Raw genomic sequence first — 20,149 nt, forward strand, 5'->3', positions numbered from 1 at the left:
CAAAGGGGGACATTGAAAATATCTTCTGTAATATCTTACTTAACTAGCAGCTACTTACACTGCACCCGGCACCATGGTATCTGAGCCCCTCTAAGATGGTCCAAAATTCAACTGCTGCCGTGGCTCACTCATCCCAAATGCAAATCGCCTCCCTGTGTTTGCCACGGAGCAGAAAATGTGCCAGAAGTATAAAATCCTCACTCTCATCAAAAGATTGAATGTACTTCCTGCACATGCAACTCTGGGAGTGTCTGCTTTTGCACAAGTACTCAGCAAAGAGAAAGCTTTTCATGCCTGCACTTTGTTGCTAATGTTTGGAATGTGTTAGCTGTTTAGAAATATTTCCTTTCTGGGCTGTACTAAACCCAGCTCAAATGCAGCTTTCCTGAATTTGTTGGAAAGCATTGCTGAGCTGTTTTGTAAGAGCCAGATTCTGTCACCCTTACATTGAATTGGGGCTTCCTCTATGAGTTGTCCCACTGATTACTTGCTTAACAAAGCCTTGCATAGTATAAGGGTCAGGTAAGTAATCTGAACAGAAGCTGTCATCTAGTACATAGATGGGGAAATGGGACGTTTTACCACTGTGAACATTTTGATCCTATTAGAAGTAGCTATACAAGTGCACTAACGGTAGGAGATTTATCTCAACTGTAGGATTTTGCTTCTTGATTCTGAAAATCCCTTAGACATACATTTGTTCTTCTCTTGTTTTCGTCAATGTCACTGTGCATCCGGCCCTGCTAAAACAGTGGCTGCCAATGCCGTATCTGTACCAGTGCTCCTAGTGTTGCTAACATGATTGGAGCTGCACCACTATTAGCAAGGGGTGGGGGGGACTGTTCATTTTCATTGCTCTTTTCATCTGTTCCTCAAGTCACAGAGTTAAATTGAAAGCAGAGCCAACTTAAATGGTATTCACATATAGCACGGAGTAAAGCCAATTGCTCTGACTTAAAAAAATTAAGTAAACAGTAGTTGTAAATGGCAGTTTTTAGTGATTTACTGCTTTTCTGAGTATTTTATAACCAAGTTAGAAGCTCAGATTTGCAATTGAAAACAGCTGTTATTGGCTTACTCACTTTCAGCTTCCTGAACAGTGAGCAGTTAGGGCCTAGGCAGCCAGAAGTCTAATGCTGGGTAAGCTCAAAAGCTTCTCTCCCTCACCAACAGAAGTTGGTCCAATAAAAGATATTCCCTCCCCCACCTCCCTCTCCAATATCCTGGGACCCACCCGGCTACAGCAACACTGCATACATTTGAAAAACATGTCAGAGCACAAATTGTGGGCCCTAGATTTCAGTCCTTATTTAGGTTTCAGTGAGAGTTTTACCTGAATAAGGACTGTAGGACTGGCCTTATAACTGCATACAAATATACATGATGTCTGTCTCCCACAGGGCACCTGACACAGTTCTTATTTACTGCTATATATTTTGTCTAAGGTGAAATTTAAACTGAATTAGACAAACTAAATCCATTTATTAAAATGTGTAATCCAATAAAGATTAGTCCATTTTTTGTAACAGGTAGGTGTGATGGGGTAGTCTGTCCCTTAAGGGTAGTGGTACCTAGGGATCAGCCCACCCCGTCATGTGGCACGGCCCTTTAAGATTTTGAAAGGTCTGATATATATACATGGACCTAGGAGATATTGGTAGAGATAAAGTTGTTCAGGACTGAATAGTGCTGGGAGGAAAGCTGATCACTATGTCTTTAAGAGCCATGGGCCAGGAGCCTTGCAAAATGGGTGGGACTAGGCTCCTCTCTCACTCAACCAACTGAGAATGATCTGAGAGAAGGGGACCATCATATATGCTGCCTCCTTCCTCATAGCAGGGCAGACACCAGCAGGGGAAGGCTGGCCTGCTTAGTGTGCTCAACTTGAGAATTAATTGGGGGAAAGAGGCCATCTGACGGAGAAGCTGGCTAAGGCCCGACAGACGCTAACTCACAAAACCACCACCACTACCAGGCACAAATTCAGACAAAAATTTTAAAAAAATTGTCACAGGAGAAAAAATTCACTTCTCTACCCACTCTAGTAGCTAGCTTCTATTCTGAAAGGGTTCTTAGCAGATGAAACATGCAGAGCTACTCTAGAGGGACAGGGAACTCAGCCCTTTGCAGATCACACTCTTGTCTCTTTTCTTAGGAGAAGCCAGAGGAGTCACAACAACTATAATGTTACACCATTAACCAGCATTTTCAGTGTGAGGGAGAGATGGGCCTGGACTGAGGCTCCCATGGTTATGGAGTAGAGGGTGATCCCTTTGTATGGGTGGGGGACTGGTTGCTTTCCACACAATTCTCAGAATGTGACCTAATTTAGCCCAGTGGACCAATTGTTTTTGCTGGGACATTTGGGATACAGTGCATATTTTTAGTGACTCATCAGATAGCAGTTCCCAGACTTCTATATGTGACAAATGGGACTTTGCCAGAGAGACTGGATTGAGGTCTGTCCATTCCTAGGAGTTAGCATCAGGGGTCATATTGGAAAAAAAGGAATAATGTAGAAGTATTCTTGCAAGCTCCACCCACAAAATAAAACACCACCTATTTCGGAAGCAAAAGTGAGACATCTCTATCAGTAGATTGCACAGATGTTCATAATATAATAACAGGCCCTCAGCTGGACTCTGCTAGCCTCCTGGGGTTTGAGACCCTCTGTGAGAAGTTAAAATATACCCAAGAGCTCTGCTTGGCTCCTCAGGTGTGGTTTCCCTTTTGCTGGGGCTCAGATCTCCTTCTTGATTGAGCCAATAAGTTCTAGTGTTTTCCCAAACCCAAGCCACTCCTGATGCCAAAATGAGTTGAGTTGTCACTCAGAGTAAATGACATGCATCTTCAGAGTAGTACAGTACACTCCTCCGCTTTCTTACACACTTTGATGAGCAGTGAAATAGTTACCAATGTTGACATGTAAAGTATCATCACTGGCCTCTGATTTAGCATCTACTGAGATGAATAGGTTTTTTCCCCCATACCTCAGAGCTATTGTTTCAGACTCTCTGAAAACTCAGGCAGACACAGTTACATGGGTTTGCTCTTGGTTCACATTTCTGAAGTTATCTTTGCAACAATCAGAAACACAGACTTATGTTTGTTTTTAAATGAAAACAGAGGTTCTGGAGAACAAGATGACAGATTACAGGAGGTGCTGGCATTTGTGGTACTACATACTCCCTCATTTCGAGCCCTGAGTAGCATTCACATGCAGGGCTAAGAAGCCCAGAAGTGCAGCAGAGGAAAAAGATTTAGAAACAGGAAACAAAAACAGAGTTTAGAAAGGGAGATTTTTACCCAAATATTCAGAGTTATGTTGAAGGCTTTAGGATCCAGTAGGATTCCCAATTCCTAGCATGGCTTCAAACTCCCTACACACTTTTGACAGAAGCTGGGCAGATTGTGCCAGCAGATCATTTGATGTTATAGTGACTCAGAGACAAAGCCAGTTCATACAAAGAAGTAGGTGTCATATTCTGATCAAAGTGAATCTCAATAAATTTAAATCTGAGCTGTGATCTGAAATGGTTTTGCCATGAAAAGTCATTTTTTCCTCCATAGTTACCAGTTTTTTCCTGAGCCATTGCAACATGACACTCTGCTAGTATGCAGCTTTGGTATATTTTCATTTCAAATGGCAGTGATTTATTCTGCATTTTAACAGCCCAGGCATGATAAGGAGAGAATAGTTCATGATTATGCCCTGGTTGTTAAAGCAGGTCATATACCGGGAAGGTAGGTTCTGGTTTCTGTTGCTTTCAGCAACACTGTCACAAGATAGCCAAAGAAGCATCGAGAGAGCTGTGCCTAATCTCAGCTGAGGCCCTAATTTAGCAAAGTACTTGAGTGTGTGTTTAACTGTAAACACGTACTAAAATCCCTATCCCTTCAGTGAAGCACTTAGGCACCTCCTGAAGAGTTTAGCTGAATCAGGGCCTGAATTTATTTTCAGTGCCGCATACTCCATAGTTCCCTTTTTCTCTTTAATTAATTTTATGCTAAAAATGTATTTCAAAGAAAGAATATGATGTTTAGTAATAAAATAATAAGGTAAATAATTAATACTAAGAATCAATAAAAGATTGTCAGCCTGGGCTCTTAAATGTGCATTGAACCTAAGCTGATGTGATTTTCATAGCGTTCCAGCCCCCTTCCGGGAGCCCCTCACTAGCAAGGAAAGAGCAGGACTGAGGGAAAACACTAATGGGGATAGCTTGCAAGGAAGCCAAGCTGTCCCCAGAGACACTCTCTGAAGTGGAGAAAGGAGGGGAGGAAGTGGATCTGAGGACAGAGCCAGTTGTAACAGCGTGGTTATTTCTCATGTACTACAACCATAGGGACCCTGCTCCTGTGTAGATTGTGGAACATCTAAATAGAGTTTCAAAATTATGGAGAGAGGCAACCAAAAGAATAATTATAATACTGACATTCAAAGTATATTGTGCAAAAAAACCCAACACTTTGTTATCAGCTGTAAACATCTAACTACAACCATACACAATAAACAATATACAACAAAGGAGAAAACCTTGGAGGCTAAAATTCTGATTGCAGCAAAGGGAACTTTGCATAGGAATGGCCTATATTGTGCATAGCTCTCTCCAGTTGCATTAGTCCTTTGCTTTCATAAACATCACTTTTATCCCAAAATTAAAAATAAAAATACATTAAAATGCATATTAAATACAATAATGTGCCAGATCCTCAACTGGTGTCAATGAAAACCATAACTCCTTTGAAGCCATAGGTCAATCTCGGTGTATTATTGGTAACTTCCTACCACAGTCATAATATTGGCAGAATGCCCTCCATCAAAAAGATGTCTCCAGGATGGATGTAGATGATGCTGAGTGGGTTTTTTTAACTTTCATTTTGTTTTAAAGTGATGTTTTGTCCTCTACAGGAAGTTCTGTAGCTATTGAGAATTTAAATCCTCTCCTTTGCAAATTATTACTGCAGTTATATGTGGCCATCTGATGGTTCCTACACTGTGTGCAGGGGAAAATACACCAATCAATGTTCCCCTATGCTGTGTGTATCTCTTGAAGCCAGATCCACAAACAGCCTTTAAATCATTTAGTGTGGTCTGGTATTCACAGTCTCCTTTGATGTAAATGTTGAGGAAGCCAAACAGACTTGTCTTATAGTTCCTGAGAAACTACCATTAGTTCAAAATTATTTATCCTGAAAGCAGGATGACCTCTACTTACGTCAGTGCAGATAGACTCCTGGTTTTGTACTGGAATTTGTAGGAGACGTGAGGGATGGATGAAATGGCTCAGGAAAGGAAAAAGCCATTCTGACCTTGAACCATTTGTACAGCACAACTCAGATTGAATTTATTATAAAGTTCGTCAAGGTTCAAATAAGTTTTGTTTCTCTCTAGTTTCCAGAAGGGGCTGCAACCAGACATGCCAAAATATCACAAAAGCTGTGCTCTGATCAGCTGCCTCTGGGAGCAGACACACCAGAAATCATGCAGGAGAGCCCGTTCTTACAAGATTTCTACCTCATTTTTTTCAAGGGGTTGAAAGTCTGAATAAACTTTGTTGAGGCATCTCAACCTTTAAAAGTACATCCAAATCTGAACTCCTAACTCTTAGAAACACCCTTCCCCCAAACCAAATAGCGAGGTTTCTATATACAAATAAGGAGGGAGGGGATGTACAATTGCACATATACACACTCACATCTGTATATATAAGTCTCTCTCTCTCTCTCTATATATATATATACACACACACACACATACATAAATCATACATGTGTGCACACACACCACTATACACATGCACACATCAAGCATTCACATGTAAATACACTCTCACACACACACACAATTTTACCAAAACGTACCGTTTCTGGGAAAGCTTTAAGACTTCATTTTTTAAAATAATTCTAACTTTGCAAAAAATTCAGAAATAAATAAGATACATGCCTACTTTAACCAAAGACTGAGCCAAGTGTACCAATTATTTGCATGTGTCAATGTTCTTTCCATGGCATGGTTAAAATTTCACTGATACTTGCTGCAGTACTAAATAATGATTTATTTGGAGTTGTATTGTAAGCATTGTATGAAAAGAGATGACAGGCATGCACCAATTTGTTTACAGTAAAAATTTCTGTAAATCAGAGAGGTGTCTTTATTCTCTGTTTGTTTTTGATTTAGTGCTGCAACAGGGCTCTGTTTACAAAAGGAAATATGAGTCTATTTAGAAAGAACTGCAATATGGAACAGCAGTCAAGGTGAGTTTGTTTTAAATTAAGGCCTAGCAACCCTGATGTGGTGTGTGCCACTGAGTTAGGGAAAGGTTAGAGACTGAGAGCCAGATCCTTCTGTGTAGTGTGGCTATTATGAGCTGTGCAGCCAACATATTCTGGCTTTAATCCCTACGTGTACAGCTCTGGAAGGATCATCCCTCAACTACTACTGATGCTAATGGGAATGGAAGGTGCTCAGCACCTCTCAGAAAGTACTCAGAACCTTGAAAGATTGAACCCTAAAAGAACTGAGATAGAACTAGTCTCTAAGGCAAAAAATTCTAAGTATAGAAACCAAACAACCTATTAGGGCAATGAGAACAAATCTGAATTATTTTTAAAACGTGTTCAAGGCAATTTCCCTCCATTTAAAACAGGAATTAATATTAAAGGGGACTGGTAACACAAAAAGTGAAAATAGATCCAGCTGTTTTTTTCCCTAGACTCTTATGATTCCATGTTTACTAATGCACCTAGGAATTTGTCTAACAAACCCTTCCCACCAATTCAGTTGTGTGTTTCCAGAGAGGAGAATACCCATTGATCTTTGGATAGGTTCTTATTTGCTCCCCTACCCTGTGGTTTGTAGAACCAGTGGCCAGAACTATGGCCTTTATGATCCCAGTTGGTATAAAGGATCTGTTATTATCCTTATTTATATTGGGACTAATTTGCTACTTACTCAGAAAGTGTTATCTCCAGAAATGGCATTTCAGGAGGTGGAATTATAGCTCACTAGAAGCAAGGTATCACTTTTAGGAGAACCATTTCTTTTTCTTGTATATATGTTACTCATGGGCCCAGTTCTGTTACCCTTATTCATGTCAAGTAGTTCCAGACCCCCCCAGATAGTTCTATTGAGATCACTGGGGTTTCTCACAGGGTAAAGAGCTACTCATTGTTCGCAAAGATGGTAACTGGGCCCTCTGTCATTAAATGGAAAATTAAACACACTCTGATATAAAACTAATTTGGAAATTGCAGCATAAAATTTGTCAGCAGGAATAATGCAAAGTTACATTTATAGAAAATTGGAAATGAACCTTTGTAAATGGACTGGCGTCTTTCAAAAAAGCTTTTATAAGGGCAGTAGAGAAAACTGATTGGGAAATTTGTCAACTGCATTACATTAATGGCACAGTAACAGTAAACTGAGCTAATCTTAGATCACTCACTCTATTGACAGGCCTTTATTATGGAGTGGTACTAATCTCTCCGTAGTTAGGCAGATCTCCCTTATAAGCTTGATTTTCAATCCCCACCTCAGAGGAGAAAAGAAACTGATCATCCTGAAATTGTGCATGCTGCATCTCACCCCAAGGCCATTTTTCAGGGAAGTTTGGTTAAATAAAAACAGATAAAGAGTTTTAAATTATGATATTTTGAAGATTTTGCTGAGATTTACTCTTTAAAAATAATTCTAGTGCTTTCTTTAGCTCATCGTGTCTCCAAAATGGCTTGGTCTAGAAACTCCAGTTTTGCTTTAGCAACCTTGTGGAGGCATAGGTATGTGATTAAGCATGTCCTGGCCCCAAATCATCAACTCTTCCAGGAAAACTTCTGAAGGGAGTCTTTGGTGAGAGGACAAGCTCCACAAAGATTTTGTTGTCAGAGCAGAGAGAGAACAGACACTATATGCTTCAGCAGAGAACTAGAGAATGGCCCTCCTACCTGGAAGCCCCTAGTTTTATTAAGTTCTGCACTGCAACTGACCTGGTTCCCTCTAGGAACTGGAGGACCAAGAACTCTGTTAGTTTAACTTAACTCCACAGATTCCCCGCAACATCCCATTGGTGAAGGGGAGGGTGTGTGGAAGGGGCAGCTGGGACCACCCCCAACCCACAGAGGCAACTGAGCTCTCATTCCATGTGCAACAAGGAGAGTCACATGTAGGGTGGATTGCTGGCCCTACTGAAGTCAAAGGGAGTTATGCTATTGACTCCAGTGGGGCCAGGATTTGTATAGATTCATAGGTCTTTTCTGTGAACGGATGTATGGCCCATGATCTGGCATTTAGTGCTGTGAACTTAGTGCTGATTTTCTTTTCTTTGAATGCACTTATTTCCTAAACCCATATTGCAAAAGACAGGCCTTTTGTTCCCCCACATCAGTCTTGTGAGTTAGAAGATACATTTTTACTTACCTGGGGGTGAGTGTTCATTCATAATAACTAGTGATGCTGGTGTGGGCCTTCTTTTCCTGATCTGTGAAAAACACAGACCCAAGCAGAGTCATTAAACATACCCACTACCCTACATCCAAAACAAAGTACACGTCGTCAGGAGTCTTATTGAACAATGTAAATGGCAAAAGTAAGCACACGGAAAACAGCTTTAAAAATATTCAGGTACAACATACTGCAGGATCAGTGTCACTGGCTAGGATTTTCAAAAATCCCTACGTGATTTAGGACCAAGTCACCTGAGTCACTTAAGGTATGTCCATGCTGCACACTCCTTTCAGCAGCATGTAGAGTACAGGCACTACATACCCCACTAGCATGGGTATGAATAGAGTGTAGATGGTGAGGCATTGCTTAGGCAAGTAGAGTAAAGATATGCCATGCCTGACCCCTGTGGGTAAGTACCCGACACGACTCTCTACTCTCCCATCCACACAGCTATTTGGAGCAGGATAGTGTCCGGCTGCATCCCTTCTGCTGGAGCTTTTGCATGCCACAAGGAAAGGCTCTGGCAGTTGGGAAAGGCTTCAGCATGGGGGAAGCAGTGGGGAAAGGCTCTGGTAGCACTGCACTGCTGGAGCTTTTCCCCACTGCAGGGAAACGTTCCAGCAGTGGGGAAAGGCTCTGGCAGGGGGAAGGCAGCAGGGAAAGGCTCCAGCAGCTGCCAAGCCTTTCCCCACTGCCTTCCCCATCAGAGCTTTTCACTGATGCATGTAGTTACACACTGCTGTGTGGACAAAGCCTGCTTTTCACTGTGTTATGCAGCTACACCTACGCTGCCACCACAAGTGGTGTGCAGTGTAGACATAGTCTGAGGTCCTTTTGAAAATATAACCCCTTATCTCTACTTCTGGGAAAGAACCTAAGTTGCTATGTGAGCATGGATTTCTAGCACTACCACCGTTATCACCAACAATGATTAACTGAAATCTCTCTTTTAAATCTCTCTTTCCATCATTGACGTTGCTCCGACTGTGAAGCATATAAGCAGAGCAAAGAAATAACAACTAGATAAATAATGTCAGTGAATACAGGAACACTAAAAAAAATCCTAGCAATCTATTTCCAAGCAATTAAAAAAAACACCTAATATTAATATTTCCAAAAGGAAATTTCTTAAGCATGCGATATTGCAGCTGTTTATCTATGTACATCTGAATCAGCATTGTATGGGTTTCTTTTTAGTTAAAATTTTCACAAGTTCGCTTGTAGTTTTATGGTTCCATTAACATCCAATAGGAATATTAGACAATTAACTAACATGATGTTGGAATAGTCTCCAATAATGGACGTATCTGTGAAGAAAGCTTTTCTAAACTTTATATCACAGCCCCCAGGCTATTGGCACTTATGCAGCAGAATATAATAGTGTGCTCAAGAATATTTAACCCAGACACTATTTTGAGACACTCTCTCTGTCAATGTGTCGGCCCTTTTTTAAGTGCTTAAGCAACATCTGCACATAGCTAGGGCCCAATTCTGCTCTCAGTGGGGGAAATCCACAGTAACTCAATAAGGTTCAGTTACTCCAGATTGTATTGATGTAATTTCTTCAAACATCTAAAATAAAACTATAGGGCACCTAGCCCATAAATTAAAAGTGCAACATGATCAAAAGGGCTTCCCATAAATGTGGGGCAGAACTTGGTTCATAATATTTTACAGCCCAGAGGAATTTAATTACGAGCCCAATTCTGCAGTCCTTGAAGGCAATAACTTTCATTGGTTTCGAAAGGTGGTGGGCCAGGTCTTGTTCAAGTTAATAGAAGGATCATTCTCAAAATTATAAATATATTTTAGTAAAACCATCTCTGGGCAGGTTGAAGGCTGCAGGAAGTTCTTTGCTTGTACCCCCCTCCCCCATCTCCCCTTCCTCCATGGCCGCCAACAACAACTCATCTCTTCCTGGCAAAGCCCGCCTCCTCTTAGGAGACATTACATCAGAAGATAAGGAAAAAGATGTCTGCCCTCCAGATGTAAACGATTACACTGCCATCACTCTACAGTGGAATTGTCAAAGCCCTATTACGTCTTTGGTATCATTTAAAACTAGACGTATCAAAACAACTGTAAATTTACAACAGGGAACAATGATATAGTAACAGTGATGGACTAGACCAACTAACAGGTATTATCCACCTCTGTCTTCTAGGATTTTATGGTTATCATTCCTTAAATATAGAAGTAGCTCTACACATCTATATATATGTGTGTGTGTGTATAACTAATGAGAGGTCAGCCTGTAAGAAATGCAGGATTGGACAGTATATAAATTTACAAGTGAGTCAGATTCGGCTGTCATATATATATATATATATACACACACACAGTATATCTATATTTCTGAGTGTGCGTATGTATATATAGTCACACATATAGCCACATCCAAATACATATGCATGAAATACTTAGCAAACAGTAACAGTGATGTAAAGAATTCAGTATTAAAAGTCTTAAAATGTGGGGGAATAACTCAATAAGTTACTATCTTGCAGCATTTAAATTAGTTGCTCCAACATCAAAGCAGGCAATCTCCTAACCAGGCTCTGCAATATTTCCCTTCAACACAAATTATAAAATGTATATTTTGGTGTATATGAACCAATACATTTTGGCTAATTTCCCCATATTGATTCAGCTCGATATTATGTCTTCAGATAAAGTGTGCTAATCTCTTGTGCAAAACATGTTAAAAGAATAAAGTCAGACAGCTAATATATACTTAGAAAAACCTGTGCGAGTTAAAATGTGCATTCTCACAACAGGACAAATCCTGCCCTGTGTTACATTGGCTATCCCAGCATAACTACATTGATTTCCATGGATTTAATCTAAATTTACACCAGCGTAAACTGGAGAAGAATTTAGGCCATGAATATTACCTATTCTCATCCCACTCCCAGTCCCCCAGGTAGTGAAAGATACCTGTCTTCCTTACCTGTTCAGCTGCTTCAGGATCTATTTGACTCTGAAATAATGGCACAGCAAATTGGATCTTTTTAGGACTGTTTGGCTCCATAATAATGATGAGGAGACTCAGAAGAGAAAAGAGCCCAGACTACAAGAAATCAGAGAGTCGTCTCAGTGATTATCCCCTGGCGCACTCCCTAAAGCCACACTGAATGCCTCCTAATAACAGCTGTAACTCCCGAGTTAGCAAGTGAATCTGCAGGAGCTGAGCAATCCCTTATTCCATATCCACAGTGATGCCTCTGGCTGGCTCTTCCCCCCACCACCCCTTCCAATCCTTCAGATCCTCTCTGCACAAAGCTGAAAGGAACAATAAGCTAATTGTGTACCAGGTCACTTCTACATATGCCAAGCATTCACTCAGAAGCTAATTGAAAATGCAATACTAGCCTTGCATGGCCTGGTGCCCTGGGATTTGAAAAAGAGGATCTATCCATGGTACATTACTGCTCAAAAGTGCAACGTAAGCTCCCTCTGAGTATTGCTGATGGGCCCTTAATTATTGATGAACAGAAATCGGGAAGTTTTGCGATTTTGGGGGTGGAGGTAGCAGTAGAGCTGGGTGGGATGCAATAATTCCATCTCTTTTATGGTAGTTACAGAATGCCTCCCTCTTCTTGTGCATCACTCTTTAAAACATGCTTCTCCCAGGAAGCTTTTCAGTGATAATTCTACATAAACGGCTCCACTTCTTTGATCCTGAACCATTAGCTGATGGATTATCTGGGCCAGCCCCATATTGTCAGTCTCAGCTTTCGGACTGTACACTCTTTGGAGCAAGGACTGTGCCTTTCTCTAAGCTTACAGAACATCTTGCATCTAGCAGGAGCTTGATAAATAATAGCAATAATAATTCCTTGTGAATCTAATTTGTTTTTACTCTGCATTTCACCAGCATACAAAAACAGTAGAGGAGGAGCATATTCAGAAATCAGTGACCAGAGCTATCCGCTTTGCTTGGATTACGTGACCTCTGAATGGAGGTGTGCTGTAGCTGTTGCAATGTTTCCTGGGCTAAAAACTGCAGCTATGGCCAGAGCCTCTCACTGACAGTTCATGGAGCAAAGGAGGGGGTGTGAGCTTGCAGCTGAGAATGATGCAGTCCGTCTCCTGTAGCATGTAGCCACCAACTAGGGAGAAAGAGCGAGTGAGATGAGGAATGAACAACAGTCTAAAGAAGACAGACAGGCACAGAGATATACTGGAACAACTTTAGCTAGGATGAAGATTAATGTAATTTAGGGCTTGAGAATGAATGAAGGACAGTTAGATTAGGTACATGGAGTGACTGAATGATTTGGATAAGGAAGGAGAGTGACTGTGCAAAATGAAGTGAGGAAACAATTTAGTTCAAGCCAAGGATTAAAGGAATTTCATTTTTAACCAGAGGTAGGTCTGTACTGCAAACTTTCCCCTAGTTTAACAGCATTCAGATCTGAAATAGAGATGGGGGAAGCTGTAGGGTTCAACTGCATCTGAACATCACCAAAATGTAGAGGTGCTTGGAGCTGTGACAGCGGGTTTTAACACCAGGGCTGGGATTTTCAAAAGCATGCTTCATTAGCCTAACTCTATTCCCATGTAAGTCAATGGACATGTCACTATTGATTTCACTGGAGCAGTTAGAACATAGAGAAAATATGAACAGAACTAGAAATAACCAAAAACCATACTATCCTTAAACACAATCGTAAATCAGAAAGTCAGGAATGGACCATCTGTTTGGCTTAGATGTATATAGGTGACAATGCAGTAACTGCATACTGTGGCCATGTATTTGGATTTTTACCTCAAGCAGGAAAGTAATGATCGAGGGCCCAGTGGTGAGGGCATTAATTTATATCTGGGTTCAATTCCCTGCTCTGCCACAGTCTTCTTGCATGACCTTGGGCAAGTCACTTAGTCTCTCCGTGCCTCAGTTTTTCCTCTAAAAATGGGGATAACAGTACTTCCCTTCCTCGCAGTGTTGTTGTGAGGATACATACATTAAAGATTGTGAAGTATTTTGAGATCTACTGATGAAAAGTGCTATATAAGTGCTAGCTATTATTATATAGACAAATACCCACATTTGTTAGGTAGGTAGGCATGTGTTCCCTAGAAACAATATAGGGGCAAGAATATATGTGGTTAATTTGAAGGTTAATGAAATCAAGGCAATCCACAATGACAGCAGAAACTCCACTCAGAGCCCTGGTCCTCCCCATCTAGTGTTCCCATCTCCATCTGTGGCCATCTCTTGATGCTTCATAGGAAGGAGACAAAAAACCCAGAATACACTGGGGGGAAAAACTTCCTCACTAACCCCTGAAGCCAACCCCAGAAGCCCTGAATCATAAGGTTTTAGGAATATCAGACATGAACGAGAAGGGGTTCCCAGGGCTGCCCAGCCCTTCCCCCATCATCACAAGCAACCCCATCAAACTATCCCACTCATAAATTTGTCCATCTCTTTCTTAAAACTAAATATGTTGTTTGTTCCCAAATCTCCTATAGGGAGACTGTTCTATTTTGGGAAGTTCTATGACATGTGTTATACAGGAGGCCAAACCTGATGATCACAATGGTCCCATTTGGCCTTGGAATCTACTAAGCCTCACTCCTCTGGTGGCTAGAAACCTTCTTCTAATTTCCAGCCTGAATTTATTGATGACCAGTTTGTACCCATGTGGTTTTGGGCCAACATTGTCCTTTAACTTAAATAGCTTTTCACCTTCCTCTGGTGTTTACACACAGACACACGCACATGCACACGCACATCTTTATAGAGAGCAATCAAATCCCCTCTGCACCTTTGTTTTCCTAGGCTAAACAAGACAAATTCTTCCATGCTCCTCTCATAATATAGATCCCCCCCATTCAACTAACCATCTTAATAGCTCTTCTCTGTACTTGTTCCATTTGAATTAATCTTTCTTGAACATGTACACAGAACTGTACACAGTATTGCAAATGAGGTCATGCCAGTGCCTTGTATTAAGGCATTAATACTTCTCTCTCTCTACTGGAAATGCCTTTCCTTAATCATGCTAGGATTGCATTTGCCTTTTTTGCAGCTGCATCACATAGGTGGTTCACAGTCATCCTGTGATTAACCAACACACCCCGATATCTGATAAACCACTATTTCATGTTTAAAATGTCAGCATTCAGAAAGACGGTAAAAACCATGTTTAAGAGAGATCTAGTATCTTCTAACATTTGATAGGGGCCACTGCTGGAGACCAGTCTGATTCAGTATGGCAATTTCTCTGTTCACTTTAAAAAAAAGGCCAATCGGTCACATATGTGAGACTGAAGGAGAAGTGAGTAACAGAGCCTGAGGTCTGTGTTTATCTCTCCTGTGAAGTAAATTTGTCCAGTACATTTTAGGGGTTTTGACCACATCTCAAAATTATTAGTATCTAAATGACTCAAACCTCTTACCTTAATATGATATTGCCATTTTCCCTATCACATCCCTTCTGTAATTTTCCAGTGTAGTGCTCCCTCTCTCTGAGCCTATTCTTAGGATCTAGGTTTATTGCATGTTGTAGCATAATGTGTTTGTTATAAATTAGGAGTTTAAATGGACCTTAGTGGGGTTTTTGAGAAGTAGAACATAAAATAATAGCCCTAAGCCAGTTAGCACAGAGTTTATCAAAAGGAAACATTCATATCAGCATTCAAAATGGTAGGGAGACCGGATTCTGAGCTCTTACATACCTGTGTAGCCCCTTGGCTTCATCAGTGTTTATAGCACTGTCAGGGAGATCACAGGCAGTCTCCACACACAGAGAACTTGCATTTTCTATGGCCTGCATGCTACACTTTCAGCTATAATCCAGGATATGTAAGCACTGCCCAATCTTTTAGCTCATCAGCTGACTGCTGTTTTTAGTACTCAAGCTGCACTTTGCTGTTTGCTGTTTTAGTTTCCTTCATGATTCAGCTAAAACTGCCAGGAAAAGAAAAAACAAATTTGCAATAATCAAACATCACCATTTAGTTTAAGGATATTTCCTGGTCTGTACCATCATTTATACTGAGGCTGTGAACCTGCCGGTGAATTGGATGTGACTTTTTTGTGCCCCTTGCCGCAATTATCAGCTATCAAAGTATGGATCTTTATGGACTTTTGTTTGACATGTTTTTATTCTTTTGGGAGATACATTTGCATTAGCCATAGATTTAGGCCACTCCATATTATTAAAAGTGAAACTCAGCAAAAATTAACTTTAAACACTGCAACCCTAAAGGGGTTTGTCCTCCGTTCTCTTTTCAGACCCTTCCTCTGGCCTTTGTCCTGTCTTCTCAGCTTGAGCCTTCTCTGACTTGAGATTTTTAGGCATCAGATTGGTAAAGTGGAAGAGCAAGGACCACTTTGAAAATTACAGTCCTCAAGGCTTCACCTCCAGGGAGCGTGACCCAATTTCTCTGAAACCGATGCAGGGAAGTGTAAGTTACACTTCTGTGAACCTCCAAGGTCTTTTGTGCTGCAGGGAGGATTCAGCTTGAGGAAGGGTGGGTGTTGTTTGCACTGTACCTTCTCTCGGGGGTCCTGTCAGAGGACAGCTTTGTAGCTTGGTAGCAGCTCCATTCGTGGGAGCCCTTGCAGAGAGGTGGTGAATCAGTTAACTAGTCAAGTACTCTGACCACGCTCTCCTCATACCTAGAACTATCCACTTCGGGTCCATGATGGACCCCTAATGCAGCTCCCCAGTGCATGGAAAGCTGAAGCCACTTTACACAGCTGCAAGCTCCCACCATAGGAGGTTTGGGGGCATTTGGCTAGGGCCTATGCTGGCTTTGTAAAGCCTTATGCTTTCTCTCCTCTTGTGTCCTATTCTAATGACCTATCCAAACATTGTATTAACAAATAAGGAAATGTTCCTGTGATATGAGTCTGGAGTCTTACTTTAATGCCCAGTGCATGGATGGCCACAACACAACCCCCTCCTTTGTTAGCTATGGACTGAACATGGAGAATAAATTACGTACTCACCCCCACAGATGATCCATCTAGGAGTGTGGACATGGCAGCATGGTGCAGGAAAGCCTGCTGTACTGCTACCTATGTTGTACCTGGCTGGTGAATAAACAGATTTCATACTCCAGAGCTCTCAATCTGGCATTTTCATAATCACTAAACAGACACAAATATATCTAAAAAAATAAAAGCTAAGCACTCAGGCTTGTTCCCAATCACACTTTGGAAACACGGTGGAAAAAACAAAGCATTTAAACTCTGAAGAAGTGAGAATGTAGAGCAGATGGTGTCTGTTTTGGCAGCAATACATGCTGCAGCAGGCCGGCAAAGTTGTAGGACAGAAATCTGTATTGAGCATACACAGAGGCCAGTGTTACATGCCAAGATGCTTTTGTTTGTCCAGTAGCAGCTTGGTCAGGTCTCTCCTGAAACATGTCTTTCCTTCTCCAGTATTTCTCCATTATATCCAGTGTTCACACATACCTATGTGCCACATGAATACATGGATTCATGCGTTAGCCTAATAGAAATTTCATTTCATAAACTACTATTTCTACTTATTAAATGTCTTTGGGTGAGGGTGAATAATACCTAGGAGAGTACAAATAATAATGAGCTTTACTGTTATGTTAATTTGATAGCTAAGAATTGATACTATGTCTTTAAATTAAAGTAATTTTACTGGGATTAACAGCTCTCCAGGCTGTCAGGTAATATGCAAACATTTACTGATAAATACTTTCTGCTGTTGTCTGTAGAATCAGCAAGGCCAGGTTATAGGAAATGAGCTAGATAAACGAGACGCAGACTCATTAGGCAGCCAAATGTCTACTATGGACTATATTTCAACATCGCAGAGATTAACATATTGGTAATTTAGTTTTGTATATTTATTTCAGCAGGAAATCATGATAGATTTTGGTCCATTAGTGAGAAAATAGTAAACCTAATGTATTTTCCAATAAACAAAACCCACGTTGCCAGTCAGTGCAGACTTAAAATGAAGTCATTAGCTCCAGTCCATACTAAATCATTAATACACCATTTTATATCGTATCTTTGTGTTAAACAATGAAGATATAAAACTGAGCTCCCATTGTTATTTTTAATATTTTTTTAGGATATTAAGGTTAAAATGCAACACACAAATAAATATTACAAGGCAGAAACTACCACAATTTCAGAGTTTAAACTGGGATATACAGTCTACAGGCAATAGGGTACCAAATTCTGAAGCCATTTAAAAATCATTGGAACTTCTGAGATCTCAGTTCCATTTGACTCTGACAAGACATCACTTCCAGGCTGCAGTATTGTTTTTTGTATTCATGCTCCTCAGCTACAATGTGTAGGATCAAGCCCCAAGCTGTGGGCCTGTACAGTTTGGAAGAAATTTGAAGAATGGAGGCAGAAATCCCAAACTCTTAGCAATATCACTCGCCAGTTTTTAATAGCCTATATTCCCATTAACTGTAACGAATAGCATGTACTACAATCAACCCGGCTCTTCTCTCCAGTTCAAATTCAAGAGCTTTATAAAATTCAAAACCCAAGAGTTTTAAACACTGCTATGAAAATCACATCTCCTTGCTCTGCTTTTCATGGTACCGGTCTTTGTTTATGAATGGGTGCAGTTTTACAAACACTTGCTGCACTCTCTAAGAAAAATAAATCAGCTCCATTGTTTGCATTTTTGTCATGATCATAGTGTAGCTTGTGTAGGTATGCATTTGTCAAGCCTTTGTCAAGCCTTTTGTTAATTACACATATTTAAAAACATGTTTTTCTTAAACTAGAATTAGCCTAGTCATTGTCTATTCTCCAGCACAAGATATCTCCCTCCCAAACCATTTTCCGTTTCTCTACTATGTCCAAATAAAAGCATGGAAATGACTGTGTATTTTTATAGAAAAATAAAACAGAATAACTGCAGAATACACAAATGAGTCATAGCAAGACACATAGGGATAGCAGCAACATTTTGAAAAATAAACTCATTTTTAGGGAAGCAGAAAATAATTACTTAACCTTCATTGTTTTAGAAATAATGATAGACAGGCATCCACCGCGAAATGCTTCATACTCAGCAAAGCAGCTACTCCCATGCCCAGACAATGCTTAGCTTTCAATATGCTGTCCTCTTACTACAGTAATACACTGTACTGTGTATAGATATATTCACTGAGCTGGTCCTCCCCCTTTATGCTGATGGGGAGGGAGAAAAATATCTGTAAAATAGGTAAATCTACTGCATGTAGGTTTTTCCTGGGGGTAAAGCACCCTCAGAAGTGTGCTGTATATAAGTTACTTTCAGACTGCCAACTCCTTGCTCCTCCTCTTTTTAAAATGATGCCATGGTGCTTACCATTACACTACTGTGGTTGGGGTTTATTTTACACTGTTACATTCTAAGGGCCAGATTCTGAATTCCATTATACCAATGTCAATCTGGAGTAAAACCTGGTTGTCAGCTTTCACTGGGAATCAAATATTATGCTATCATTTTGTTTGTTAGTTATGCTTGCTTAGAGTGCTGAAGACAATAGACAAAACTATACATGTTATATTGTACTGTAGGTGGCTGGAGGATGACAGTGCCATTTTGTGACAACTTTTGCAGTTTCAAAATTTGTTCTTATTCCACACTGGAATGAAATAAAAGCTTTCAAAAGTTTTCTCCAAAGAGAATTGTGTTGAAATGGACTATTTTAGCCTGAAAAGCCTACTTTTTTTTATTGGAATTGGTCAGCAGTGACCAGAGAGCCCTGAATCTCAAACACCATCCCAATGGAAATTTCATTATGTTTCAATGAAATCACACATTTAGATTAAATTTCATTCAATCAAAAATGATTTGACCAGCTGTAGATTTTTGAGCAGTAGCCATTTGATTGGCAGTTCACAAAAGCCATTGGAAGACACAGACCGTGCCCCCGAAGGCTAGACTGATTCACACTTGTCAATGGCTGAACTAGGTCACGGAGGATCTAAGTTAATTTCTCTTGTCAGAAGAGACACCAACCAGGATTGGCTTAAAGCAACCCAGGCTTCTAGACACATCATGACATGGGGCACCTCTTTTGACCCTGCCTCTCATTGTGTCCAACTCTACAGTATTAAGAGCCAACCCACAAAAGAACCTACCACTAAGCTGCTGAGGAGCCTGCCACCACTCCTCTTTGGGCATAGTGGGGTGCAACAGGATGGCACGGTCTTCCCACTATGAGCAATGGCAGAAACAGCAGCAGGGTCCTCTTCCCCCGCTTAGCAGCATCAGGGGCACCTCCCTTCCCTCACAGAGAGGCACCAGAAATGTCTGTAGAGAGCCCTCCACGGTGTTTACCTCAGATATATCTACTTGTGGGGTGGTGGCGGTTAGGTCCAGCTTCCTCTTCCTCCTCTGGCCGCACACAGAGTCCTCTGCTGGGTTGGTGTTGGCAGTACTCCCCGAAGCCTGGGTCTCGGTGTTAACATCCCAGAGAAGACAGGCCCGGCACAGTTCACATCTTTTTGAGCTATTGTTTCTGGCTGTTTGAATACTCAGACATACGTCTTTGCTTCAATTGATCTCTGGTCATGTCTTAAAGCTTTTGCAACCAAGAGGGCTAAAAACATACTTTATTAAAATGGAAGACAAGATTCGGATGCAACTCTGTGACTCCAGGAGCTGGGGTCCTGACCTGTCATGACTATGCCTTAAGATAGTCTTTTCACTAGCACTCGCCAGTCTGTTAGCAGTTGCTGAGCTCTAAAGT

The 20,149-nt window shown here is 40.9% G+C and overlaps 1 protein-coding gene across 6 annotated transcripts in view; it reads right to left on the bottom strand.

Moving 5' to 3' along the window:
- PPP1R1C (protein phosphatase 1 regulatory inhibitor subunit 1C) overlaps window positions 1-18,489 on the bottom strand; it is an 82,965-nt gene extending 64,476 nt beyond the window's left edge. For 5 of the 6 annotated variants that reach the window (XM_039495209.1, XM_039495203.1, XM_039495210.1 and 2 more), the window contains exons 1-5: window positions 18,423-18,489; window positions 16,410-16,493; window positions 15,131-15,362; window positions 11,394-11,513; window positions 8,417-8,477 (exon numbers count right to left, since the gene is read on the bottom strand). In XM_039495209.1, coding sequence (XP_039351143.1) covers window positions 8,417-8,477; window positions 11,394-11,474 — 142 coding nt within the window. In that variant the 5' untranslated portion in view covers window positions 11,475-11,513; window positions 15,131-15,362; window positions 16,410-16,493; window positions 18,423-18,489. Of the gene's footprint in view, window positions 1-8,416; window positions 8,478-8,694; window positions 8,878-11,393; window positions 11,514-15,130; window positions 15,363-16,409; window positions 16,494-18,422 lie in introns of those variants that run through there. The other variant, XM_039495204.1, reaches the window with a different exon arrangement.
- Window positions 18,490-20,149: the final 1,660 nt, after the last annotated feature.

Source organism: Mauremys reevesii, linkage group 11 (genome assembly GCF_016161935.1).
Source record: "Mauremys reevesii isolate NIE-2019 linkage group 11, ASM1616193v1, whole genome shotgun sequence".
NCBI lineage: Eukaryota > Metazoa > Chordata > Testudines > Geoemydidae > Mauremys > Mauremys reevesii.